The sequence below is a fragment of the Epinephelus lanceolatus genome, chromosome 17, assembly GCF_041903045.1.
Source record: "Epinephelus lanceolatus isolate andai-2023 chromosome 17, ASM4190304v1, whole genome shotgun sequence".
Classification (NCBI taxonomy): Eukaryota; Metazoa; Chordata; class Actinopteri; order Perciformes; family Serranidae; genus Epinephelus; species Epinephelus lanceolatus.
In genome coordinates this window covers 16,284,408-16,311,647 of record NC_135750.1, presented here as the reverse complement: position 1 = coordinate 16,311,647, position 27,240 = coordinate 16,284,408, and the positions used below count along the sequence as shown (strand labels likewise).

The 27,240-nt window shown below is 42.2% G+C and overlaps 1 protein-coding gene across 49 annotated transcripts in view; it reads left to right on the top strand.

Annotated features, from left to right (window-relative positions):
- LOC117247896 (ankyrin-3-like) overlaps positions 1 to 27,240 on the top strand; it is a 172,376-nt gene that overhangs the window by 98,069 nt on the left and 47,067 nt on the right. For 23 of the 49 annotated variants that reach the window (XM_033612538.2, XM_078160786.1, XM_033612514.2 and 20 more), the window contains exons 6-24: positions 681 to 866; positions 1,321 to 1,344; positions 3,985 to 4,083; positions 6,342 to 6,440; positions 8,022 to 8,120; positions 8,730 to 8,927; positions 10,278 to 10,376; positions 11,582 to 11,680; positions 11,807 to 11,905; positions 12,008 to 12,205; positions 13,669 to 13,767; positions 16,808 to 16,906; positions 20,379 to 20,576; positions 20,816 to 20,914; positions 21,749 to 21,847; positions 21,966 to 22,064; positions 22,198 to 22,293; positions 25,778 to 25,850; positions 26,068 to 26,124. In XM_033612538.2, coding sequence (XP_033468429.2) covers positions 681 to 866; positions 1,321 to 1,344; positions 3,985 to 4,083; positions 6,342 to 6,440; positions 8,022 to 8,120; positions 8,730 to 8,927; positions 10,278 to 10,376; positions 11,582 to 11,680; positions 11,807 to 11,905; positions 12,008 to 12,205; positions 13,669 to 13,767; positions 16,808 to 16,906; positions 20,379 to 20,576; positions 20,816 to 20,914; positions 21,749 to 21,847; positions 21,966 to 22,064; positions 22,198 to 22,293; positions 25,778 to 25,850; positions 26,068 to 26,124 — 2,119 coding nt within the window. The remainder of the gene's footprint in view (positions 1 to 680; positions 867 to 1,320; positions 1,345 to 3,984; positions 4,084 to 6,341; positions 6,441 to 8,021; positions 8,121 to 8,729; positions 8,928 to 10,277; positions 10,377 to 11,581; positions 11,681 to 11,806; positions 11,906 to 12,007; positions 12,206 to 13,668; positions 13,768 to 16,807; positions 16,907 to 20,378; positions 20,577 to 20,815; positions 20,915 to 21,748; positions 21,848 to 21,965; positions 22,065 to 22,197; positions 22,294 to 25,777; positions 25,851 to 26,067; positions 26,125 to 27,240) is intronic. The other 26 variants (XM_078160752.1, XM_078160755.1, XM_078160757.1 and 23 more) reach the window with 5 other exon arrangements.

Sequence of the window (27,240 nt, the reverse complement as noted above, 5' to 3'; positions counted from 1 at the left end):
GAGGAGGCTTAAGAATCTATAGAAATCTCCTCATCTGTCTGACACGCAGGCTATTAAGTTATGGGTCAGAGTGTCTAATGGTTGAACTCTTTAGTTTTTAAGTTTCCAGATGATTTTCTTTTTATTCAGAGCTCCTAAAGATCTACATGAAACTGAACAAGTGATTTGATTGTGGCGACATAAATAGGATCATATGGTAATAAAGATTATCGTTACAGTAAAATAAAACATTACCAGTTCGACTTGATGGAGAGTTATGAAATATATTACTGTTGCGCTCATGTTTCCCGTCAATTTAGATTTTGTAATGAGATTTTCTCGTCATTTATGCAGAACCAAATGAACTTTTATCTAGTTCTCAGACCATCTGTGCACTAGAAGGAAGATTTGTCTTTTAAAACAAAAGCCCTGAATTCATTGGAGCATTAATAGACTGCATTACACCCTTTTTAAAACGTCTATGGGACTCAGGGGTCTTACGTTGCTCTCCTCTGTGCCTGCAGCAAAATGATAACTCAGCAAAATATAATATTAGAGCACCATCTGCCCATGACCCCGCTCCTAACCCGCTCATATCATCCATCCACTCACACCTACCATCTCAGCTCCGTCACCAGTAATGCATCGCAGCACCCCTCCAGCCCCGCTGACTTCTCCTCTCTCCCTCCCCTCATACACAGGATGGCTTCACTCCTCTGGCGGTGGCCCTCCAGCAGGGCCATGACCAGGTGGTCTCCCTGCTGCTGGAGAACGATACAAAGGGCAAGGTACGCCTACCTGCCCTGCACATCGCTGCCCGCAAGGACGACACCAAGGCCGCGGCCCTGCTCCTGCAGAACGACCACAACGCGGACGTCGAGTCCAAGGTGAGCGACGCTGCTGATGCAGCCAGTCTCAGGTGGTGGACCTTCAGTTGGTTGCTTTTTTTAATATCTTTGATTCTTGATTAATTGTTCCTTTGATTATTGATGCATTTGGTTTTCTTTGTTAGTTTTTCTTTCTTGCTGCCTTCTTCTCTTCTTCTTTCTCTCTTGAATTGCTTTTGATGTTCTTTTTGGCAATAACGGGAAGGAGCAGTTACTTAACACTTTTAAAATTTTGGTTGGAAGAGAATTTGTGAAGGCTGGAAGAGCATTCACAAACACCAAAATCATAGATAAAAACACTGACTTTATGCCCAGAATTTTGTCTCTCGTAAACAATTTTGTGCTGAGCTCCTTCCCCCCTCTCTCTGCTCCTCCACTTCATATCAGTGGAGGCCCTTTCCTGTTTTTTTGCTCACTAACTGCCCATTCTCTCCTCTCTTGGCTGACTCTGTAGATGATGGTGAATAGAACAACAGAGGTACACCTCTACTCTGTACATTACCTAGTCTCTCCATCGCAGCTCATAAAAACTCTGAAAGATCAAACAAACCAACACTTCAGTGCCCCTGACTTGATGCAGTAGTGTTTCTGCAGCCCGTTATCACTTCCCCTTCTCCCATTTTAACTCATCTTCCTCTCCATCTGTTCATCCATATAGTGGATATCGTCTTTGATAGAGAAAGTCAGAGTAAAAGTGCATGTTTCATTAATACTGATTCAGTAGGAGGAGGCTCGGGTGTCAAGCTGATTCTAATGGTTTCATGGTGTCCAAAGCTCAAGCTTCGGCTGTTGTTTTTTGGCAAATTCATTGTGACTATTGACAAAATGTTGTCCTAATGTGTCCTGACAAAATCCTTCCATGAAACTGATTAACATGATAACCAGTGTTGGCATGAGAAGTGGTTATCATTCATTAAAAAGCAGCGGTTTGTCCATAACCTGCATGGCAACCAAATCCCCATTGAGCTGTAAAGGAACCCGGCCTTCAAGCAGACGGTTAGTCTAATTAGTTTACTACCCTCTACTGACTGTAGTACTCCTAATCCTCAACCCTTGCACCTAAAGCATTCTGCATGGGACCAAAGCAACAAGCTATCTCGACTTTGCTTCTATGGTAACAAGGACCTCTTTCGTCATACCAAAGTCAGGTGGCCACCTCCTGTGTGTGTGCCTGTTTTGGTTGGCATTGTTTCTGGCTTTGGCAGGCTGGCCAGTTATCTGGTGTGATTCATCCGAAAATGGCTTTTGTTTATCCGAGGCTCCTGCATCGTGGTAAACAGATTTACATAGTGCTCTGATGGAAGATGGAAGACAGTCATTGCAGATTTTTGTCCAAAGACTTACTGTAAAGACAGATTTTGTGGTTCATTTTAGTTTTTAGTTACCTTTCTTTTCTGATAGATACATATTTTCCCTTTACCTGCAGTGCTATTTATCAGTCTAGATTGTTTTGGTGTGTGTGTGTTGGAGATATCGGCTGTAGAGATGTACTCTCCAGTTTAATTGAACTAGATGGCACTCTGCTTATGGTGCTAACAGCTCCACAAATACATTTGTAAAACAGAAATCATGACCTAGTTACTCCAAGATAATCCACAGACCTTGTTGTGAGCAGTTTCATGTAGGAACTATTTTCTTTCCTCTGAACTACACCCATCAACTGTATCACTGTGCAGAAGGAAGCGTGCATCTTCTCATGGACAAGAGGCTCTTGCTTGTGACAGCACGAGATGTAAACATTAATGGCGTCCTCCTCGTCTAAGCTGTACCATTAGCTAGCTTAGTGGTGTTAGCAGTAGATGCACACTGGTTTGGTAGGATGAAAATAGTCCCTACATGAGGAACAAGTGTTGCAGTGAGTGTTGGAGATATCGGTTGTAGAGGTGTCTGCCTTCTCTCCAGTATAATGGAACTTGACAGCAGTTTCAAGTGTGCATCTACTCATGGACGAGAGGCTTGTGCTCGTGACAGTGCGAGATGGAAGCATCAGTGGCTGAGCTGCAACGTTTGCTAGCTCAGTGGTGCTAGGTGAGCTAGCAGTAGATGCACACATCCTTCTGCGCAGTGATACAGTTGGCAATAGAGAGAAAATAGTTCCTACATGAAACTGCTCACAACAAGGTGTGTGGATTATTTTGAGTAACTGGGTCATGATTTCTGGAAAGACACATTGCTGTTGAGTTTTTCAAATGTATTTTTTGGCACTTTGAACACCATAAGCCGAGTGCCCTCTAGTTCCCTTACGTGTATATTCAAGGGAAGGCAGACACCTCTATAGCTGATATCTCCAACAATCGACAACTCACACCAAAACAGCCTATATTGATAAACAGCACTACGGGTTAAGAGGAAAAATATATATTTTTAATTGAGGTTGAACTGTCCCTTTAAGTGTAACAAATATTTTTTGAAATGATACATAGTTGTAGTGTTTTTGGTTGGGATGTTTTTGAGACATTAGATATCAGCATTGTGGATACACATGTCTGAGACACCTGCTCTCCACTGGATTATTAGTCATTTGAAATTGGGATTTGAATGATTAGGAAGCTTAATGTGAGATTCATTCTCTCATTGGACGGATTGTTTCCAGTGTCCTTCTGTTGCCTTGGCAGCTGTTGCTCGCTAAGCCAGGGTTTTGCCAGGAAATTACTTTCATTTAAGACGTTAACAAATGGACATTAGGTTCCTTTACAGGACAGTTTTTACACACTCAGAGTATCAGGATGTTGTGAATGAAATGAGATAAACTGGAGTTGTATATGAACACTTACTTTGCCCAGTGTGATAGTAATGAGTTGTATGTCAGTATCATGACAGCACATAGAAGCCCATATGGTATCCTGAAAAATCCCTATTGTTGTCAGCATACCATTGGCCCCATGTTTGATGCTTCAGTTAAAGGACTTTCTCTGCCACTGTGAGGAAAGTCAGGTGTTAGTGTAACAGTGTAAAGTAGTGTGTCCCTGTCTGTACGTCAGCCACAGGCCTGTGTAGACTGCTCTAAACCTCAAGGTCTGCACTGGATTATAAATGTGGTGTGTTTTCTAGTTTGTAATGTAATATGTGTGCTTGTCTGTTTGCGTATGTGTGTTGTGTGGCTTTCTCCAATCCTCAGAGTGGTTTCACGCCTCTCCACATCGCCGCTCACTATGGCAACATTAACGTGGCCACGCTTCTGCTGAACAGAGGAGCTGCTGTTGACTTCATGGCTCGGGTGAGTTTAGTCTGCCCTCTGCTGTTTTGGAGGGGTACTACCAACACCTAAGGGTAAACAGAAGAAAGGTGTCTCTATGCTGACATAATTTTCCTGCACAACTGTGGAACAGTTGCTTGATTATTGAGCAGTTCCTCCATCCCCAGAGGTGTATCATCCAGAACAGCTAATAATCCATTCTCTTTCCTTACATATGAAGGAATTAAGAAGGCATCTCTTTAAATACAGGGGGCATTTAGATACATTACTCCATAAGAGAAAAAGGGCAGTTTAACCCTAAAAAGGATGAGGAGGTAGACAGTGCACTGGATTATATTTGGACTCTGGATCATACAGGGAAATTTGTTCAAGGATGAATGTGTTTAATCAAACTCAGATTGACTTTGAAATTAGTTCAGGATACGCATATCATATTCTTTTGTTGTTGATTGCTTAATATGATGTGCTGTTAAAAAGGGTAGATGTAATAAGCTGTAGCTTCAGCCTACACCTTTTTTGGACTGCAGAAGTGTCTATGTTATGTTAAATTACTTTATTGTCATGTTTTGCACTGTTTAAGTATCTGACATTTTTTGCAAGATGCAGTGACATTATTTACATGAATTTGAAGACTGATACGTGATGTTCTTATTTCTATTTGCAGACCTAAATAAATTATAAATTCTAAATACATATAAAGGCATGAATGAGATTTGAGTAGGGCTGTACCAAATGTCTTTAGTTTACATTCGAAGCTTCTACGGAGGTTTTCGAAAGTCTTTTGTCATATTTTATCATGTCATCATCCTTAAAAAATCCTAAAACCAAATCCTCAATTTGGATGAAATGATTCACTGGACTAAATTAGTCAGTATTTTTTATTAAATCAAATGTCTTCAATGAATTAAAGTAATATATGGTGCTTTTAGAATGCTGCTAGACTGCCCCAGATGAATGGGAGAGCCTACTGTTTTTTTGACTGCAGTGAAAATGTTTTTTTTTAAAGGCTAAATGCCAACATTTGAGGATTGAAGCATGATCATTTGTTAAGTAATAACTTGTTGTGAATCTGTTTTAAATTAATTTTGACACAGTGCTCTGGAATTATTGGAAATATTTGGACCGCACGAGTCAGAAACAGTCTTTGCAGCCACCACTGAAATCTAATCCTACAGTTAGTATAATGCTAATAATGTTAGTGTATTGTGATCTCTATCTGCAGCTGTGCAGGAATAGGGTGTTTAATGCAAAGAAAAGAAAAGAACAGCTGCACAGCATTTAAATGTTAATTTGGAATTTAAATTCCAACATTATGAATGAAGCTTTGAACTATTCCTGCAGCCCTCGATTTGAGTATAATGAAACATTACAATATTTGCTGCTTTGTTTTAAAAATGGAGGTGAAGGTAATGCTGTTTTATGTATTTAGTATGTATGGTGGTCTATAGGTCACATGATGGATCAGTGGACTGTATATAATCATTAGACAGCACCCTAATAAAGGCAAGATAGCTAAAAACGGTTAGTGAGTAATGCACTGGAGAAGGCTCTCTCATTGGACTGCAGCTCATTGTCTGTGCTTTACAGTTACACACAAACAATGCCAACTGGCAAGAGACATCATTATCATTTATTTTAAATGGGCATTTGGAAACAAATGTCCCTAAGTGTCCTTTAAATAAAGCACACAGCAGTGTAATTGTTTCATTAAATGATGTGGCGCTCAGCGATCGTAACAGGTGCATCACTTTAAAAGGCTGCTCTCTGACTTAAAGAAATGTTTGGACATAATAAGCAGAGTGGGATTACTATTTATTTACTGTGATATTTACATTGTAATGCAAGAGTGGGTGCCTTTAGATATGTGTTTGTTTCCACATTAGATGTTAGTAACCAGAGTCAACGGCGGTCCATAATTATATGAGCTTGTGTGTGGAGTGTTGGTGTTTGTGCTGCTTTTTGACACTGATTACAGGTTGGGTCCAGAGAGTCACGCTGCAGCAGAGGAGATAGATGGGCTTAAACAATGGAGGTGTTTTACAACAAGACTATGTACCTTTAATAGGGAAAGTGTAGGGTTTATATTTGAACTAGAAATAAAAGCAGTACAAACTATCAACACTCTGCAAGGTTACAGGATGGATATATGATGATTTAATTGATTTAAATTGTAGAGTTTTAAATGGACATGCATAATGGGAGCTTTTGTGTAAAAACTGAACCATTATTTTAATTTGATGGCTGACTCTTAACACTACTTTGCTCTTTTTTTTGTTTAGAATGACATCACACCGCTTCACGTGGCTTCAAAAAGGGGCAACAGCAACATGGTCAAGCTGTTGCTGGACAGAGGGTCCAAAATTGATGCAAAGACCAAGGTAAGAGCGTGAGGCTGAATGATATGATCTGTTGGAGGCTGTTTAGTGAGAGTTAAGAACACTTCAGAGCAGGGAACATATTCTGAGTTAGAAAGAGTTAATTTAGAGTTATTTGGACACTATTTAAGGAGCAGTGTGCAAGATTTAAGGAGATGGGAGCGTCAGTGGTTTAGTGGTAGAGCAGGCGCCCCATGTACAAGGCTGTTGCCACAGCGGCCCGGGTTCGACTCCTGCCTGTGGCCCTTTGCTGCATGTCACTCTCTCTCTCTCTCCCCCTTTCGTGCTTGACTGTCCTATCAAACAAAGGCTAAAAATGCCCCAAAAAATATCTTTAAAAAAAAAAAAAGATTTAAGGAGATTAAGTGTTGTCTCGCGTTGAGGATTGCAGATTTTGACCAGTGATTAAAATCGTTAAAACTCTGAATAAAGCAGTTTCACATTAGAAAATCAGTATTTTTCCAATGCTGCTAGTTGAGGATGGGCGTCTAACTACAGAGGCCATCATGAAAACGTGATTGACCTTATCTAGAGTCGCTGTTTGGTTTGTCTGTTCTGGGCTACTGTTAAAACATGGCAGTGCAACATGGCAGTCTCCATAGGCAAGGACCTGCTCCCTTATTTTTCAGGTGTTTATACATTAAAGAAAACATAATTATTATATAATATTCCATTTCTGCCAATACGTCCCCCTAAATCCACACTGGACCTTTTACACCAGTTTTGTGTTTTGTTACATTAGAATTGGTTAAGTGTTATTAAGGTGCTACTGCCTTATAAGGCTCATACTGAGTGAGGCATATTAAAATTGTAATTTGCATTCAACAACTTCCTTCCTTGCGATCAGTAGGCAGTAATTAGGATGTTATTGTGGGAAGTTAATGGCCTAGTAGTTGTAAAATTTTGTCATGCAGAATGAGGCTTTAATAAGTGCTTTAAAATGACTAAATTAAAAGCCAATATGTCACTAATATGCATGCTAATAAGCAACTAGTTGAGTGTAAATATGTGTATCTTAATTTAAAGTGTTACCTTCTTTAAACTCACTTACTGATTGTGGAACCAAACTTCACTTACGATATGGAACCAATCATCAAGTGAAAAGTTTCATAAACTGTGTCAGTCTGTTTGACATTAATTTTAGCTTGGCTGGTTATTAGCTGGTAACTAGGTTCTAGCAGTCCGGACCACTCAGAGGGAAGGATGGCAATGCGTTCGGATGCCATTAACCCACAATGGCTTTATTGCAGTCTTCACCACAAAACAACAAACATGGCCTTCTCATGAGGTTTAACAGCAGCCCTGAGCTCATCTAGACACTTAATTCGGCTGACTATCATCACTCTTTGCTGCCTGCTGTCTTTACAGTGACACCCCAAGAGACCTGCTTCCCCCCATACACACAATAAAGTACATATCACACCCTCACACATTACCTACAAGGCCACCACCCTTAAAGAGGAAAAATGGTGAGCCAGTAACATAACCATACACAGTTTTAGACATTTATGGAAAGGGCAGGGATGAGGAATTTTTTGGTTCCTGTAATTTATCAACACTTTTGCTGTCTTTCTTCTCTTTCAGGACGGCCTGACGCCTCTTCACTGTGGGGCGCGGAGCGGGCATGAGCAGGTGGTAGAAATTCTACTGGACCGAGGAGCTCCTATCCTGTCCAAGACCAAGGTAGCTACTGGGACGATCAATTCAGGAAGTGTTGCTTAGCTCAGAATAGCAAAGGAAAGGGCCCAAACACATGTCACATGTTTTTTTCACTGGTTGTTCAAAAGTAGAACAGAATAGAGCACATTTCACTTGAAACAGGGTACATATTGTTAATACAGATACAGATGTTTGTTTGAACTAGCTTTCCTAAACACAGAGATTTTTAACATCTGTTAACCAATCAGATAGCAGCTCTGTTGTTGTTGCTGTAGTGCTGTCGCATTGTCTCATAACATCTGTGCGACCTCTCCAGAACAGCCCGTCTCCACTGCGTAGCCCTACAGTTTGACCGCGCAGGACGACCAGTGTAACAAAATAGACATTGTTGTAATGACCTCGTTATAACAATGCTTCTGTAACCTTCTCAGCAACTTCCTTCACAGTCTGTCTGTGCAGCGCATGGCCACGCCCTAACTTCCTGTGTCTGTCTGTCCATCTGTCTATGTCTTCGTCTGCGTGTGTGTTTGTCTCTTTCTCTTTCTCTTTGTCTCGCTCCCTGTCTGCCTCTCTCTCCTTCTCTCCCCTTCTCTCTCTGTCTGTCTTTCCCTCTCTCCCTCACCCCCACTGTAGAACGGGCTGTCGCCGCTCCACATGGCCACTCAGGGGGACCACTTGAACTGCGTACAGCTCCTGCTCCAGCATGACGTGCCGGTGGATGACGTCACCAACGACTACCTGACGGCGCTACATGTTGCCGCCCACTGTGGTCACTACAAGGTGGCCAAGCTCATCGTGGACAAGAAGGCCAACCCGAATGCCAAGGCTCTGGTAGGGATAAAGAAGTGTACTCGGGCTGAAAGTGAAAAGTGATGTGGACTAAAGGATCCAGAAAATACTGTATAACAACTTAATTTAATTAGGAGAAGAACCTAACTGAGATTAAGAATCTCTTTTACTTAAATACCCTGTTAAAGACAGCAGCAGCAAAAAAGTAGACCACAAACTAAGTATTTAAATTAATGAAATATCAAGAGAATAAATATCAAATAGATATGGTAAGAAGGATGATATCTGGATTGATGTTCAGTGTCCAAACATTCAGTCCATCCATCCATTTTCATCTGCTTATCCAAAGCCGGGTCGTGTGGGCAGCAGGCTGAGCAAAGTATTTCAGACCGAGCTCCTTACCCTATCTCTAAGGCTGAGCCCAGCCACCCCACAGAGGAAACTCATTTCAGCAGCTTGTATCCACGATCTCATTCTTTCGGTCACTACCCAGAGCTCATGACCATAGGTGAGGGTTGGGGCGTAGATGGACCAGTAAACCGAAAGCTTTGCCTACAGGCTCAGCTCTCTCTTCACCACGATGGTCCGCTGATCCATCTCATGCTCCAAGAACAAGACCCTGAGATATTTCAACTCCCTCGCTTGGCGCAGTTATTCACTACCAACCCGAAGGGGGCAGTCCACCGTTTACCAGCAGAGAACCATGGCCTCAGACTTGGAGGTGCTGACCGCTTCACACTTGGCTGCAAACCGCCCTAGCACATGCTGGAGGTCACGGTGTGATGAAGCGAACAGAACCGCATCATCTGCAAAAAGCATTCAGTGTCTCCTTAACGATGGTTTTCTTGGCCAAAAGAAGGGTTCGTTCATAAAAAAAAAAAATTAATGAGTTAAATTATTGGGGCAAATGTGCAAAGAAAATATTATTTTATAACTGCATTGTGCATTGTTTGGTAACTAAGGAACTTGCATCATATAGGTAGTGCAAAAAGAGCCATGAGACCATTGCTGGCCTGATGTGATGGCTTGAAAGAGGAATGAAAATAGTTGTGATACTTAGGGATACAGAGTTCTTCAAAAATGACATAAAATTAATACATGAGTCAGAGGAGGAGAAAAAGAGAGAACTGGGAATGACGAATTCTGAAGTCTTAATTTGAAACTGACACAGTAGAATAGAAAAGGATTGAGAGAGAAAATATTTCTTCGTCACCCTTGTGGTTTGCAACTGACATTTTCTGTACCACCCTTTAATTTCCTGGCAGATCATTTGCTTCCCCTTATCAGCCAAATAAAAGCAGGAACAGATGTTTTGTGACCGTGGAGAGTTCATCCTGTACAGTGAAGATACTTTACACTGAGGGTTTCTTTTCTTTTTTTTTCTGTGTGCAGAACGGTTTCACTCCACTTCACATCGCCTGCAAGAAGAACAGAGCCAAAGTGATGGAGCTGCTGCTTAAACATGGAGCGTCTATTCAGGCTGTCACTGAGGTACTGAGCGCTCTTTTCTGCTTGACTCTGCCTTTCAACACTTGGCACCTGAAGTGGTTTCTTTGATCCTTACTGAGTGCTACCATTTTTTACATTGTGACTGTCCTTGTAGCAGTGCTTGTCTTTGTTTGGACTTAAAGGGATAGTTCAGAATATTTCAAGTGGGGTTGAATGAGGCACTTGTCCATAGTCAGTGTATTTCCTACAGTGGATGGCAGTCAGTGCACCCCTAGTTTGGAGAAGTAGGCAGCAGTGCAGACACAGAGGCTAAGCAATGTACTGCTGTGGACAGGGGAGTAGCAAAAGAGTATTTTAGCCACCTAAAAAAAAATCAATGTCAGTTAAGGTGTAATCTATAGTTAGAATATTTTCATCACTTAACCTCGCTGTCAGACAGCCTTTCTGACGCAGAGCTGAAGCCATCCTCAAAGCCACCATACTCCTCTGACAAAAACTGATTTTACCTCGCAGAACATGGGAGTTGCTGGCCTCCCACTGCCTCAAACTGTTTGTTTGTTTGTGTTATTGTGTAACTGTAATGAATCCAAACTAACTCTTTAAATCACCGAAGTCAGAAAACAACACAAATTAACCATCGAAGCAGCGGTAGACCAGAAACAGAATACAGAATACAGAATACAGAATAGAATACAGTACACACGACATCATTCAAACATTAAAAGCCGTTTTGAAAAAAATTGTTTTGATGAGTGATTTGAACCGGGGGTGGTCAGTGTAGTCTTGAATGTGTTTGGGGACATAGTTCCAGAGGGAGGGGGCGGCTATGGAGAAGGCTATGTCACCCCAGGTCCGGTGCTTGGTCCTGAGTGGTGGAGTCAGGAGGTTGGCATCAGAGGAGCAGAGGCTGCGGGAAGGATTGTGGCGGTGGAGCAGGTCAGTGAGGAAGGAGGGGGCCTGGATATGGAGGGCTTTGAGGAGAAGGACTTTAAATTGGATGCATTGAGGGACAGGGAGCCACTGGAGGTTCTGGAGGACAGGGGTGATGTGATCGGAGGAGTGAGAATGGGTGAGCAGATGGGCAGCAGTTTTTCTGGATGTATTGGAGTTAAAAAAAATAGTAATTTACCATCTGTTAAAAGTAAAAATACTATTTTACTGTCCCTTTAATGTCACTTCTACATGAATTCAGAGTGAGTGGAGCTTTGTTAAGTTTCATGGTAATGATAAAATCTGTTTCTCTACAGTCTGGCCTGACGCCTATCCATGTGGCAGCCTTCATGGGCCACGAGAACATTGTCCACGCACTGATACACCACGGAGCATCACCCAACACAACCAACGTAGTGAGTGGATCATTTTTACTGCACTGTCACATGTTTGAAGGAGTAGATGATTCTGTTCATGGTTCCAAACCCGCATTATTGCATTTACAAAACTCCCACTGACGACCTTCTCTGTGTGCCTTCCAGCGAGGAGAGACATCTCTCCACATGGCAGCCAGGGCAGGCCAGGCAGACGTAGTCCGATACCTGCTCAAAAACGGAGCCAAGGTGGAGACCAAGTCCAAGGTTAGAACACCGAGCCTCGTTATCAATCACTGCGTCGGGGAGAAAAAAACAAAACAAAACGATAAAATACTGGGCCAAAAGTCACTTTCTCCCTCTCCGCAGGACGACCAGACAGCGTTGCACATCTCCAGTCGGCTGGGGAAAGTCGACATTGTCCAACAGCTGCTGCAGTGCGGCGCCTCTGCCAACGCTGCCACCACCTCAGGCTACACCCCACTTCACCTGGCTGCCCGGGAAGGACACCAAGACGTTGCTGCCATGCTGCTGGAGAATGGAGCCTCGCTGTCCTCCTCGACTAAGGTGGGTCTGCTGGAGGATATTTTCCAGTGCATGACGTCATGGAGTTGGATGTCTCCATTTCTTCCACATGTACTCACAACACACAAGAACCAAGCATCACAGGACAGACCAGCTTCATAATTTCAGTGCCACATATCTCCACTAGTGGGCACCAGTTTCCACTAGCTGCCATGGTGCTTGTCTTATGTTGATTAGTCAGAGTTCTACTATCACACAAGGCTCAACCATGTTTAGTTCTGTCACATACATAAATTTAACAGTGTTCATATTCAAGTCAATGGAAGTATTAGTGTGGCCCGGTCGACCATGGAGGGTAGATGTCAGTTTTTGGTAGTGCCAGTGTCACATATGACTAATTGCAAAGATGAAGGTCATAAAGAGATTTAGAGTCGACTCTGTGGAATTGGTTTGTGCACATGTGTGATAGTATGTTGCTGGGGGCTGCGTTTGAAGGTGACCTCAGTCAGTGGAACGGATTAATGAACGGTAAACCCCATGGTGCCAGTGCTCTCTCTTCACACATGCAGACACACACATGGAAAATCTTTTGGGACGTCACCTGAGTCAGCTGTTCGACAAAATGGTGTCACACCGGTCCTGAAACAGAAGAATGAAAACATGACCTATTTGTGATGTTTACGAAACAAATTCATCATGAAACTGCCCACATTTTAAAACACTTAAGACAAATCTGTCTATGCTGCACATATGAAACTGTGTGAACATTAACCAATCACACAAATGAGGTCATGTGTTTCAGAGCGTGGAATGGGAATCTGTGGGAGTCCCATATTCCTCAGGAAAATATGACCCAATGTCTTTAAATATCTTCACATACACACAGGAAGGAAGCCGAGATTAACATGATCACATTATACAACAGACATTTATAGATCTGGAATACATACAGCAGGAAATACAGGCCTTTGGCTTCGATTCTCAGGGAACCTTGAAACAATCTCAAGTTCATTTGTTGTTCTAATTAAATTAGTCATGCACGGAGAATACTTATTTATTTATTTCATCATATATTTTAATTCAGATTCAGACAACTTTATTAAGCCCACCAGAGGCAATTTGTTCTCAAAGTACTTTTTTACCTGATGAAGGTCTGAAAACTGAAACATTATATTTCTAAAATGAAGTTATTGCAAGTTAAGGACTGCGTGTGAGAATAGTATCTCCCCTACAGCTGTTGTCTACGAGAAATTAAAGGTGTGCACGAGCCTTGACAGTTAAATTTTCAACTAAAAAAAGGATGCTTAATGTAATAATTCAGATAAGTTGTTTACAATCATGTGAGAAACTATGTTGTTATGAAGAAGGGTTTGACCCAAGGCGAGCAAGGGCTGACCTTAAACAATGTAAATATTCACTTCCTGTTTAAACACTACCCATCTCCATCCTCTCCATCTTTCCACTGTCTTTCATTTTGTTGATGTGTGTTATTTTATGCCCAACAGAAAGGGTTCAGTCCCCTGCATGTGGCAGCAAAGTACGGCAAGATGGAGGTGGCCAGTCTCCTCCTGCAGAAGAGAGCCACGCCCGATGCTGCTGGGAAGGTGAGGCCTGCTGCACAACACGCTGAATCCTAGTCTCGACAACAGCTTTTTAAGGGTGTTTACAGATGTGTTGCTGCTGGAAAACATGAGCTGTCTGAGAATGGAGGGGGCTTGGCACAGAAATGAGTCATATATTAGGCAGGAGATGACACTCCTACACAAAGCAGGGGAAAATGAAAGCAACAGGAGAATAAACTCAGATTCTACGTCCTTGTTACAAGCAACCCGCAACGTGTGTCAGGATTGGAGCTGTAGTTTTCAAATAATCCCTCAAAACTCCTGTGAGCGTACAAGAGAAGCTTTAGGAAAACAGCCAGTAGGATTATTAGAAGCTGTATGTAGAAGATACCCTTTATTAAAGAAAGGACAAAACATTAAGAAAGGAAGTATATATATATGCAGCTATGTCAGCTTTTCTGGTGAGATCTGTTCAACAAAAGTCCAAAATCAGGAAGTCATTTAGATACGGTGACCATTTATCATCCTGCAAGTCTTTGTGTCGCCTGCCCTTATCCGACCTGTCTTTTAGAGAGTAAACAGAACCTGTTTGGAGCTGTATTTTCCGAGCTGCAGCAGGACACGGGGATTGGGGTGGTGTTGGGTCGAGGTTGTGTGAAGGAGCGTCAGGTTTAGGACTGATCCCAGGACAGCACAGCCAACAGATGCTTGTTCTGTTGCGAAGACCTTCTGGGTAGATTTGCTTCTATTCCCCCGATGATGCACTCATTCCACCTCCACATGCACCCTTCATTTGTATACACATGCATACACACACGCACATATTGACACACTTACTTAGCACAGGCCTACTGGCACTGATTATGGTGTTTGCTAGTTGTGTGTGTGTCTGTACCACCATCTGAGAGCGTTTAACATAATGGCAGTCAGGTATGATAATGAAGCTTCCACACTGCTCGGTGGTGTCGTGCTAAAGTCGGTCTCATTGTAACATTGGGTCGAAACACAAAGCAACATCGGACCTTTGGTGCAGTTTTATTGCACTGATTTTATTTAGAGGTGAGAAGAAAGACAACGACTTAATCAGTTTTCTCACATTGTGACCCAAACTAGAAGAGACACATCTCTCCAGGACAGTTTCGACAACACATAACGCCCATGAGATCAGGTTATCAGGTTTTGTACTGCTCACTTCGAGTGTTTGTTGAGTATGTGGGACATTCCAGTGGCTCAGTGAGCATCCCGGGATAGAAGTTGTTTACTGTGTGCATGGGATACTTTGGGTGTAGCTCAGGGTGCACAGACACAAGCGTCGTATTTGAGTGTCTGGAGGGGCTCTTTAACCCAAAACAGTAAGAGCGCAGACCTCCGACAAGGTCAAATGCCCTATCTTGCAATATTAATAGAAGTAAAAAATAATTCTTGTATCCACCCCATGATTCAGATCTGCTCCAAAATTTAATGAGTTCTTCTTTGGCTCCTGCGACACCCCTTGACCAGGTTTCATGAAAATCGGGCCAGGAGTTTTTTCGTAATCCTGCTGACAAACATGCAGTCAAAAAACATGAACTCCTTTGCGGAGATAACACCATGCTGCTGCTGCTAACACTCTAATGCTGCTACTCCTCCTACTGCTGCTGAAATATTAATAATTAATTGTTGCATCATCCCCGTCCATCTCCAATTATGCTGCATTGAAATGTTGTCAGATAAAATGAAAAATAAAGGGGAACTCCACCAATTTTACACATCAAATTTGTTTAGATATCGTAGGAACTACTACTGTGCATGTGGAAAAAAAGGCTGTATTAAGTATTTTGTGACTTCAGAGGAAGCTGTTCAAAGCCCCAGCCGACTCGAGTGATGTCACTTGAGTCGGTTGGGGCTCAAGATTACGCGTTCGAAAATGAGAAATATTTTGGGGGTGTGGAGTTAGACAGAAGTGAGGTTACCAGACCTCTGTAGCCAGCACCTCATTAGTCGCTACTAGCATGAGACACCTGAATCTCTGTCAGGGTTTGAGTTGCATTGTGGGTAATGTAGGCACCAAATTGTGACACTGAAAAAGAATGTAAGGGGAACAAAAGACATATATCTGGTTCTACAGCATTAAGTTTGATCCTTTTTAGTCAGAGAGTGTGAAAGGAGAACAGTCCTACATCAGTGGAGAACTCTTTTAAATGTTTATACTTAAAGGGACAGTTCACCCCAAAATCAAAAACCCACATTGTTCCTCTTACCTGTAGTGCTATTTATCAATCTAGATTGTTTTGGTGTGAGTTGCCGAGTGTTGGAGATAGCCATAGAGATGTCTGCCTTCTCTCGAATATAATGTAACTAGATGGCAGTTTCAAGTGTGCATCTACTCATGGACGAGAGGCTTATGCTCATGACAACATCAGTGGCTGAGCTGTAACGTTGGCTAGCTCAGTGGTGCTAGGTGAGCTAGCAGTAGATGCATGCTTATATCTCCAGGGTGGTATGGTTGGCGGGTGTAGTTCAGCAGAAAGAAAATAGTTCCTACATGAAACTGCTCACAACAAGGCCTGTTGATTATCTTGAGTAACTGGGTCATGATTTCTGGGAAGAGACATTGCTGTTGAGTTTTTTAAACTGATTTCTTTTTTGGCACTTTGAGCACCACATGCTGAGTGCCATCTAGTTCGATTATATTCGAGAGAAGGCAGACATCTCTACGGCTGATATCTCCAACACTCTGGAACTTAGACCAAAACAATCAAGACTAATAAACAGCACTACAGGTAAGATGAATTGGAACAAAGTTTACATTTTAGAGATATGTTTCACAGGCCAGCGAAGTGATGCTCCCTCTAGCTTCTTCTTCTATATCTCAGCATGAAGTTGTTGCTCTGAACTGTCTCCTGCACTAACGATCTTCCATCAGTCTGATGTCCATCTGCCGTCATGTCTTTTCGTTCTGTTGGTTTGATTGTGTCACTTTACGTATCGGCGTGTTTGTGCTTGTGTGTGTTCATGATCTTCTAACCTGGTGCTATGTTGCATGCCTGTGTGTGGGGCGTATGTCTGTGCGTGTGTGTGTGGGTGTGTGTGGGTGTTTTAGAGTGGGCTAACTCCACTGCATGTAGCTGCTCACTACGATAATCAGAGAGTGGCACTGCTGCTGCTGGATCAGGGAGCTTCCCCACACGCTGCCGCCAAGGTATCCACACAAACACACATCAACACACATACTGAACTCACCTGGCTTGTACCCTCATGTGCCATCTCAGACCATTAACAATGTTCTGTATGTAATGTATGAATATCTAATGCTCACCCCTTTTCCCCCCCTCACCATCGTGTTGAGTCTTTGATGTTGTGAGTACATGTGCAGCTTTTTCTTTGAGCTCAGCAGAGTCTTAAAAATCAATGAACGAGTCAGAATTCAGCTCACACTGTCAGCATGCTGGGCTCGGTGGTTTACTGGATGTTCTATTTTCATTTTCCTCATAAAAGAAAACTGGATAGCACATTCGAATGGACTGATGTTGTGTTATACATGTCGTAAATTACTCCGGAGGCTGTCACTGCTTTAAACCACCCACTTTTGTGAAATGGGTCCCAGAGCCGTAAGTTTTGTGTGTTCCCAATAAAAAGCACTTTGGTAACTGCTCTTGTTGAAATGTCTGACAGACACAAACACACATGGTCGGTGACATATGGTCAAGTTGTGGTTAGTCTCCTGCTAGGCTTTGGTAGTCTGTCAAAACCACAGAAGAGTATGAGCAGAGTGGCTGAGCTGCCAACCAAAACATGGCAGGAAATGCCTTTTTTTTTTTTTTTTTTTTGGCTGGACTGTCAACTGACATTCAAGACTCCGGATGTCTCCTGCAAGAGGAGACAAAAGCTTGTAAATCTAATTTATACTTACTCGCCGTCTTCTCTTTTTGTCACTGACTGTCTCCTGCGAGCTCTCCCTCTCCTTTAATCTGTATCTGTCTCTATTTATTCCTGCCTCCCTCCCACACTCTTAGTCATTCCTCCCTGCCTCCCTTTCTCTCCATTTCTCCCTCTATAAATTGTGTCTTATTTGGCTGGGTGCTAAAGTTGGTGTGCTTGGTCTAATTTAAGGGCTTTTTGGAAAGGGATCAACCTGTGTTCACGAGAGTTGTCTAGAAGCTTTTACACAAACAAATGCGAGCAGTGTCTGATCACAGAGTTGTGACACAGAACATTGTGAATGTGTCTTGTCTCTGTGCTCAAGACAGGAGGTGCCAAAATATGATTAGGACAGTTTTCTAAAAGTCTGTGACTTCATTTATAGATTTTCCAGTTTTACAGCTCAGTTTCACCAAATTTAGTGACAGTAGTGGCATCGTATGTTCCTGCAAACCGTGAATATGCTCTCTTTGTATGTTTCATATTAGGGGCATAACATTCTCGGAACCCATCGGCTGTATTCGGCGTCTGACTTCCAGCAGATGGCGATACAGCCTCTGGGGGCAGACCCCCGATTTTTTGGCATTCTGGTTTGATTTGGGCGGAGGAGGCGAATTTCCGTTTCCGACTTCCGTTTATATATAAGTAAATATGCTGATCCATTGCGATGGATTCAGAATTTGCAGTGACGCCAATTATGTTCCGCCTCGTTAGTTCACCGCATGGACCGCTTAACCTGGCAACAACTGCAGCCAGCTCAAACGTGATTGGTCAATATCACGCGGACTACAAACAGCCTACAACCGGAAACCAGGGCTCTTCCGCTCTTCTTCCGGAGGCAAGATCTCCGGGGTTTGCCTACAGACTCTACATTCACTGAATGTAGAGTCTGTATATAGAGACTAGGGGCATAACAGTACATTGATCGGATGGATTTATAAATTCATTCAGCGATCAACGATCCAGTATCAATGATGCAAAGTAAAAGCATTGATCCATGTCATTACTTTTAAGATTTACCCTTATCTTGAAATTCCCATGGTTTGTCAGTGTTATCATTTCCGTCCAGGTACACCTGAATCCAGTCGTATCACATCATATCACATCATATGGTATCCTTATTGTAGTGTATCGTATTGTATCATATCGTGGCCTAGTGCCAGGTACATAATGTAAGCAGCCAAGAAATGTGGATATTTACTCATATCTTCTCATATCACTCACAGGCCTCTTGAATTGTGGCAGACGTTGTGATACCAGGAAATATTGTACTGTTGTCCAAAAAATCAATATAGTATCGTATCATGATAAAACTTTTGATTTACACCCCTGTTTTCATATGTAGGAGATATGTTGAAACTTTGCGTTTCAATTTTAAACTTATGTTGTGACAGTGTTGTGGTTATCATGTGGTTAGGTTTAGGAACAAAAAACACACAGTTAGGATCAAGAAAGCCTCATGTTTTGGCCAGAGATACCCAGTTTGGTCACCACAAATGTCCAGAGCTGTTAAATAGACCTGCTTTTGTCGCTATAAACACAGCTGAGCATGTCCAGAAGTCTGTAATTTCTTGGTCTCTAACAGTGGTCACCTGCTGTCTCACCCAGCTATAACACCATCCACCAACCCCCTTTTCTCCTGATGAGAAACTCAGCTCATATACAAGTAATCTGAACTATGTCATATGTATGCAACATTTAAATGAGGTGGTGGTTTGCAGAAATGTACAATGCCAACATTTTACTCACAGGGCTGGTGCTGACCCTAGAAACATGAGACTCCTCCCTTTTCCCTCACTCATCTCATCCTTTAACTCACTCTCTCGTAAGCTAAAATCACTCCACCCCACTGTGGACCTCAAGGTTGCCCAGAGAGTTCAATCTGCGACTAGTGGGGTTCCTAATGGGGAAAATGTATTTAAATGCCGTCTTTATTTCAGTGCTGTCTCGCAGGTCCTCTCCGTGGTTTTAAAGTAAGGAATGTCAGAATATTGACTGCTGCCTTGTCTGTTCATATTGTGCCTGTGCGTTTTGTTTGGGGTGTAAGATGTTCATTCAAGGAGTTCTACTTCTTTCACCAGGGATAAATGTAAAATTGTCATTGGTGGGTAAATTGTTGTATTTTTATGGTTGTACTTTAAAAAGAATAGGTCAAATATAATCACAAGGATCATTTACTGGATGACAGACAAAATGTCAAGGCCTTTGTGCATGTCTTTGAATTGAACATCCACAGCTGGGACTATTTTGTTACATCCAGTCACATGATTTGGTTGCATGACAGTGTGCATTTTACGTCAAGAAGCAAATCTGTGCATTATGACTTTTCTGTACTGATGCCACTTAATTACTCTTAATTACTTCTGTGGTTGCAGTTATGTTAAAGGACTTATTGCTGAAGCCACTGATGGTTTTTGGTAGACGCTCATTATTTGGCTTCGTGTGAGGGTCTTGGTTTTAGGATTGGGTCCTTCCAGCTCAGCAAAGAGTTTTCTGTGCTGTTATTATATCAGACATGTTGTATGTAATGAAAATGACTAACCACAGTGGCCATCCTACAGGTTGTAGTTTCCATGCTTTAGAAATAAACTATACTTTGAAATATATAATAGAAAAGGACACTTAATGAAAATCTTCCTGGTTTTACACAGCACTCAGCATTACCAGCCAAATCTCAGTACAGTGTAATAGATAGAGGAAGAAGAGCTCAATCCAGCTCTTTGACCCCAGCATCTCATTCTTGCCTGCCTCAGAATGGCTACACGCCACTCCACATCGCTGCCAAAAAGAACCAAATGGACATTGGGACCACACTGCTGGAGTACGGCGCCGACACCAACGCAGTGACGCGGCAGGGCATCAGCCCCATTCACCTGGCAGCGCAGGAGGGCAACGTGGACCTGGTGTCACTGCTGCTGGCTAAGAACGCTAACGTCAACGTGTGCAATAAGGTGAAATCAGTGGCGCAGTTACAGTATGTTACCAGCTGACACAAACACCTGACTTGTAACCCCTGCTCGTATCACCTTAACTTCCATTTTCGGTATGTAGATAAAGATAAAGACACCAACCACTAGTTTCCAGCATCCTGCTTCCTGAGAGCAGGTTTCAGTCTTGTTATGTGCTCCGACTGTAACAAATTTAGTTGTGTGTTCACAAGTGTCTCTTTGTGTTCTTTCCTCATATACAGAGCGGACTTACACCACTCCATTTAGCAGCTCAGGAGGACAAGGTCAATGTTGCAGAAGTCCTTCTCAACCACGGGGCTGATGTCAGCCCACAAACAAAGGTACAGCTTCACATACAACACACACACGCATGCACTGCAAACACACAATCAGATAAAGGTCTTTAAATCTTTTTGTCTTTATGTTTTTCTCTCTATTTAAAGTGGATTTTTCTGTTGTAGTTTTAGAGCATTCATGGCCACAGAAAAATATGCTCACACACCCTGTTTGGCACGCACACACACACACACGCACACACACACACACACACATTTTTCCGCAATCATCTCAGGTGCTACATAAATAAAGGATTGATACCTGAGTGGAAGGTGTTCATGTCTTTACGGATGCGCCGCACACTGCAGCAAATACACACACACACAGATGCACATGAGAGGGAGCATGCTCTAATATTCAGTCACACTCGGTCACTTACATTCACTTACACACACACACACTCAGGCCTCATAACAGGCTGCTCACGTTCACTGAGACAAACCTGCAGTCGCTGAAGGTTGGAGTAACACAAGGTTATGTAGTGTGTGTGTGTGTGTGTGTGTGTGTATTTGTGCTGACAGGACAGTTGTTTACAGCAAATAGGTTATTCACTCACTGATCTCCTCTATTACCATTATGCACTGTGCTCATAATTCAACAAAGACATGAAATATGATGCAGTTTTTATTTACTATCAGAGAGAACATGCTAAGGAGTAGAGGCAAATTAAATGCTCTCAGTAACTCTTTTAATTAATGTTATTTCACTTTAAATGAACAGCCGGTGCTTTCAGAGACTGTGATGTAATGAGATGAGGCCACCAGTCAGCATACGCAACCATATTTTCCTCCTCTTTTCATCTCCTCGCCCTTTCATGTCCGTGTCTCTTCCTCATGCAGATGGGTTACACTCCATTGCACGTGGCTTGTCACTATGGCAACGCAAAGATGGCAAACTTCCTGCTGCAGAACCACGCCAGAATCAACGGCAAAACCAAGGTAGTAAAGCAAATGTTCAACCGCTACTGTTTTTTTATGTAGATCTTCATTTACATCCAGTATCATACAATTTTAATATTTCCTTTTTCCCCGACTGTGTTTGTGTGTCTCTGTCTAGAACGGGTACACTCCTCTACACCAGGCAGCTCAGCAGGGCCACACCCACATCATCAACCTGCTGCTTCAGCACGGGGCCTCCGCCAACGAGCTCACTGTGGTCAGTGCACAAACACAACACGCGCACACACTCCATCAGAGCTGAAGCGTGATGAAATACTGAATGCTCTTTTGTGTTTTTTTTTTCCCTGCGTCTCCTGTGAATAACTTCCTGTTGCTCTGTCACTGGTCAGAATGGGAACACTGCCCTATCTATCGCCCGTCGTCTTGGATACATCTCTGTGGTGGACACTCTGAGGCCCGTGACGGATGAAAACCTGAACACCATGGTGAGACACTGTCCTCCTGTCTATGGGATCTCATTTGGTTAAATGAACACAATGTCTTTCACATCACAAACGAAATTCAAGCTAGTTTAGGTCTTTTTTAAGTTTGAAATGGGTGAATACAAGAGCCAAACCGATACAATAAAAGCAGGTGACATTTAGTGAATCAGCATGCTTATCACTGAAAAGCTCTTGTTCATCTTTAAGAGGTTTTTTAGTACCCAGACCAAATGAGACCGTGTGAAATTTTGGCATTCAGCATCATTGATTTTGTGTTTCAGCACATTAGCAAATCTCAAATACTTTGCTTCATTTACTCATTTTCATGGTATTAAAGTAGTAAAGTTTTTAAAATTGATTTCCTACTTTCGATGGAGCAATCCACCTTTATTTGTTTATTGAATTGAAACTAGCTCTAAAAAGTTAGCATCTTCAGCAACCACCAAAAAGTATTGCATTCACGACCTTCAAGGCAAGTAATGACTAAAAACCTGGACAATGTTTTTTGTGTGTAACTGATAGAACAAAATAGAATAGAAAAATAGGAAACACTTTATTGTCTACTTTTAGCATGCAAAGGACAGAAATTAAGATATCTCAAGTAGTTGTTGCTACTGGACTAAAATATCCTCCTGAGACTCTGCATCCTGACATGAGGACATCACATTTTGGGTTTACTTGACCTTATACTTCATTCTACTTAACTCAGACCTGTTGTCCTCATTCATGGACACTTTTTTTAAGAGCACAATATACTAATTCATGTAAAACAAGATGGTTGCAACTTGTTTATTCATGATTGATAATCTTTATAGTTTGATAAGGCAACAAATTTGACCAATTTTAGCAACAGTGACAAGCTAAGACACTGTTAATTAAGAAGTACTAGGGCATGGGGACTTTATTATCGTCTTGTTTGAGGACATTGGGATTTTATTGTTGTCTCGTTTGAGGACACTGGGACTTTATTATTGTTGACTATGTTTAGTTTTTTATCCTTATCAGGTCCTACTGATCCCAAATAGCTAGAAGAAATCAGAAATGCATACCAAACAAAAGTTCAGGTCTCAGGAGGGTATGTAAAACCACTAGTGTTTTTCATTGAGCAGCTGTGTTGAACTGAATTGTGCAACCGACTCCTCTCCCAAATCAACACTTAGCTGGTCAGCCAGCAGCATACTGTAAGAAGAGTCAGTGTGTGAATCCTGCGAATCAGCCAGCAAGTCAGTCAGTCAGTCAGTCAGTCAGTCACGCTGTGTCACGTGTGCAGTTGTCCTGATTAAGAGAGAGAGAGAGGGCTTAGATTGGAGCTTAAGGTTCCTCCTCAAATAGCCCAGGTCACTACCAGCGATCTGGTCCTCACACGTGTGTGGGGGGAGGAGCGGTGAGAGAGAAGGGGGAGAAAGTGGGAAAGAAAAAGAGAGAGGCATTGGGATGATGGAGCAGTGACAGGAAGTCAGTGGAGGGGGCAGTAAATGGAGAGACGGACAAAGAGGTGACTTAGGATCCTGCGCAATCAGCAGCAAAGTGTATTAGATATAACTGTCTGTGTGTACAGTGAAGTAACCTAAAGATCAAGGTCGCTCAGTGACACCTCAGTGGAATTGATGTATTATTCACTGCGCACAGGCCTCTGCTGTTGTTTGATGTCTCCATTGAACCTATATCTGCAGCCTGTGGGGCATTTGCTGGTCAGATAAATGGCCTTCAGACATACAGTGGCATTACTTCTTACTGTGACAGGGGCCACGGCTAAGAGTCAGTTCAATGTCCATATTAGGAAACACATGTGAAGGTCACACTTTAGCTGGAATGTAAATGCTGAGCTCGTCATTAACCTAGCACAGTTGTCTCCAAAATATTTAGTTTCAGGTGAAATAACATTTTCAAAATGCTTGTGAGTATTGGCAGTGAACCTAAATGATCATTTGGTATTTTATGGTAATAGTCTTTTAAAAATCTACTACAGATTGTATCTTATATTTTCCACTGGAACTGGTTTAAAGGGACAGTTCACCCCAAAACCAAAAACATATTTTTCCTCTTACCTGTAGTGCTATTTATCAGTCTAGATTGTTTTGGTGTGGGTTGCCGAGTGTTGGAGATATCGGCTGTAGAAATGTCTGCCATCTTGGATAAATGGAACTAGATGGCACTCGGCTTGTGGTGCTCAAAGCGCCAAAAAATTACATTTGAAAAACTCAACAACAATGTCTCTTTTCAAAAATCATGACCTGGTTATTCAAGATAATCCACAGACCTTATTGTAGGAACTTTTTATAGGATTTATTTTCTTTCTACTGAAATACACCTGCCAATCATATCACCACGCAGAAGGAAGCGTGCATCTACTAGCTAGGGCTGCCCCCTAATAGTCGAATGTAGTCGAATAGTCAAATGTAAGTCAACCAGGAAGGTCATTAGTTGGCAAGATTTCATGGTTGCTTTAGGCCTGTTTCCACCGCAGGAACTTCGGGGTAATTTTACAGGGCTGGGGCCCTTAGCTCGTTCATAGCTTCCACCGCCATGTAAACGAAGAGACATGCCAGAAACCCAGCAACCACCTTAGCTCCTTCCATGTTGATTATCGTCTTTCTTATGTCTGCTTTCTTCTTCTTACTTCTGCTTCGTACTACTGCTTCTTCTTCTTTGTTGTTCTTCTTTGTTTGTTTCTGTGCCGTGTCACCCCGGTTAAAATGGTTGTGCAACTATTACGTCACATCCAGAGCCTGGTAACTTTACAGGAACCTTCCTCCTACTCCGCTGCACAGTGGAGACAAGGCAGTTGAGAGGGCCGAGCGAGAGGACGTTCCTGTAAAGTTCCTGCCCCCCAAATAGTATCAGGAACTTCTTCAGTGGAAATGGGCCTTTTGTCACAAAAAAAAACATGGCGTATCATCTGAAACATGGAAGTAGCTACATGCCCATTAGCCACTTAGCACAATCATTACTGCTTTGCCGACAGCGTCATTAACAGGCGGCTCGCTCAGTGTGTGACGTGCACTTGTAGATAAAATATAGGCCTATATTAATGAAGGTTCATTAGTACGGTTTTGTATTTCTCTGTAATGTAGCACAGTGTTAACAATGTTACTGATACTATTCTTTCTTACACCTTCAACTCAAACCATTGTGTTGCCTCGCCCAAAATATCATTTAATGATTAGATTAATATCGTAAACATGCAGGTGACTAGTCGACTAATGGCCATAAATGATGACTATTGGTCGACTAGCGGGCAGCCCTACTACTAGCTCGCCTAGCACCACTGAGCTAGCACAAGCCTCTCTTCAGTGAATAGATGCACACTTCCTTCTGCGCTGTGACGCAGTTGGACAGCTAAAACAAAAAATATGTATTTTGATTTTGGGGTGAAATCTCTCTTAAAAGTTTAAGTGCTTTTTGCAGACTTAAGATTTCTTCAATAAAGTAATGTTGATTTGACAAAGCTGAGTTTTTCAGTCCATATTTTTTCCCACATATACAGAGTGCATCAGAAAAACACAAAATCAACGTCCCAGAGACCATGAACGAGTTCCTCGACATGTCAGACGATGAAGGTATGTGACAAATTTTTTCTTCATTCTCCTCATTATCAGCCTTTAAGTACTAAAATTAAATTAATTGATACTTGCAAACAGTTGCTGTGACTTGATTTTGATATGTAATATAATATAATACACTGCATGAATTCCATACACTTGTGATTGTGTGCCACGTGATGTCATTTTCATTAAGATGTGCATGTTTCACTGTATGTGTATCCACATCACACAGTCCGGGCCAATGTGCCAGAAACTCTCAATGAGGAGTCTTTTTCAGATGTTGAAGAAGGTATTTGTCACCAGTTTGCCTCCGCCGTTCTGTTTCCTGTTTGTCTGTTTCCCTTTTATAACATAACACACTTCAGCACTACTCACCTGTCTTGTTGAGGAGCTAACCGTCAAGCCTTTGCTCTGCTGCTTTTCAGCTTTGCAGTTCATTTTCAATAGAAAGTCTCCAGGCAAAAGCAGAATGCACTCACACACACACTTACGCAGAATGCTGTGGTCATGGATTTTAGTTGTTATGCACTATAAGGCACTGTGAGGACTGTTAATGTAAAGTTATTTCAGCCAGTAAGAGGGCCAGACATCTCAGATATGCTGTTTTCTTTTGTTTCATTTACTGTAATTCTCAAGAATAAAATGTCACCTATTTCAATACATAGATTTTTGAGCCTTAGATCTGGTCTTGGTTTTCTGACAGCTTTCAGTGTCCTGTTTCTGTTCCCAAACTGACACTGCTGATGCTATTTTCTCTCCAACTTAAAAACACATTTGTTATTTTTAACTACTTGCACACCATAAGTCTCACACTGCATGATTCTCCTCATCAGAGACACTTTTTGAAGTGTCATCCTAACTTGCAGTCTCTTTGAAGGAGTCGCTGCGAGGAAGTGAAAACAGGGTCAATGTGACTCGCTTTATAATCCAGATGACAGACTGTGAAAAGGCCTGCATACATTCAGTGAAATAACCGTGTCATACTATATGTAAACCTCGTTAAATTACATAACATTAATAATATCACATGCTGCAGAGCCGGAGAGCACCACCAGGTTTATGGAACAAGTCACATTGTTGCCGGCTTCAGCCTTTGTGCCGTTTGTTTTGGAACCACAGAGCCAGCAGGCCTGTAAAATTGATGAGCTTGTTCATGGGCTGTTGCTTAGTGGACAGTCAGGGGGGGTGTGGAGTTTCTATGTCAGGTGATACAGCTAGACTCAACAAGTTACGCGCGCACACACACATATCAGGTGATAAAGGATGAGTTTTTGCACTGTAGCTGCACGATGAAGATCCTCATTGGCATATCTATGATTCAGTGTGTTATCACTACACACAGGAATTATAAATAAAAGTATCCATGGCCTCATGTGCTCCACATAAACTGTTTATACTGCGTGCA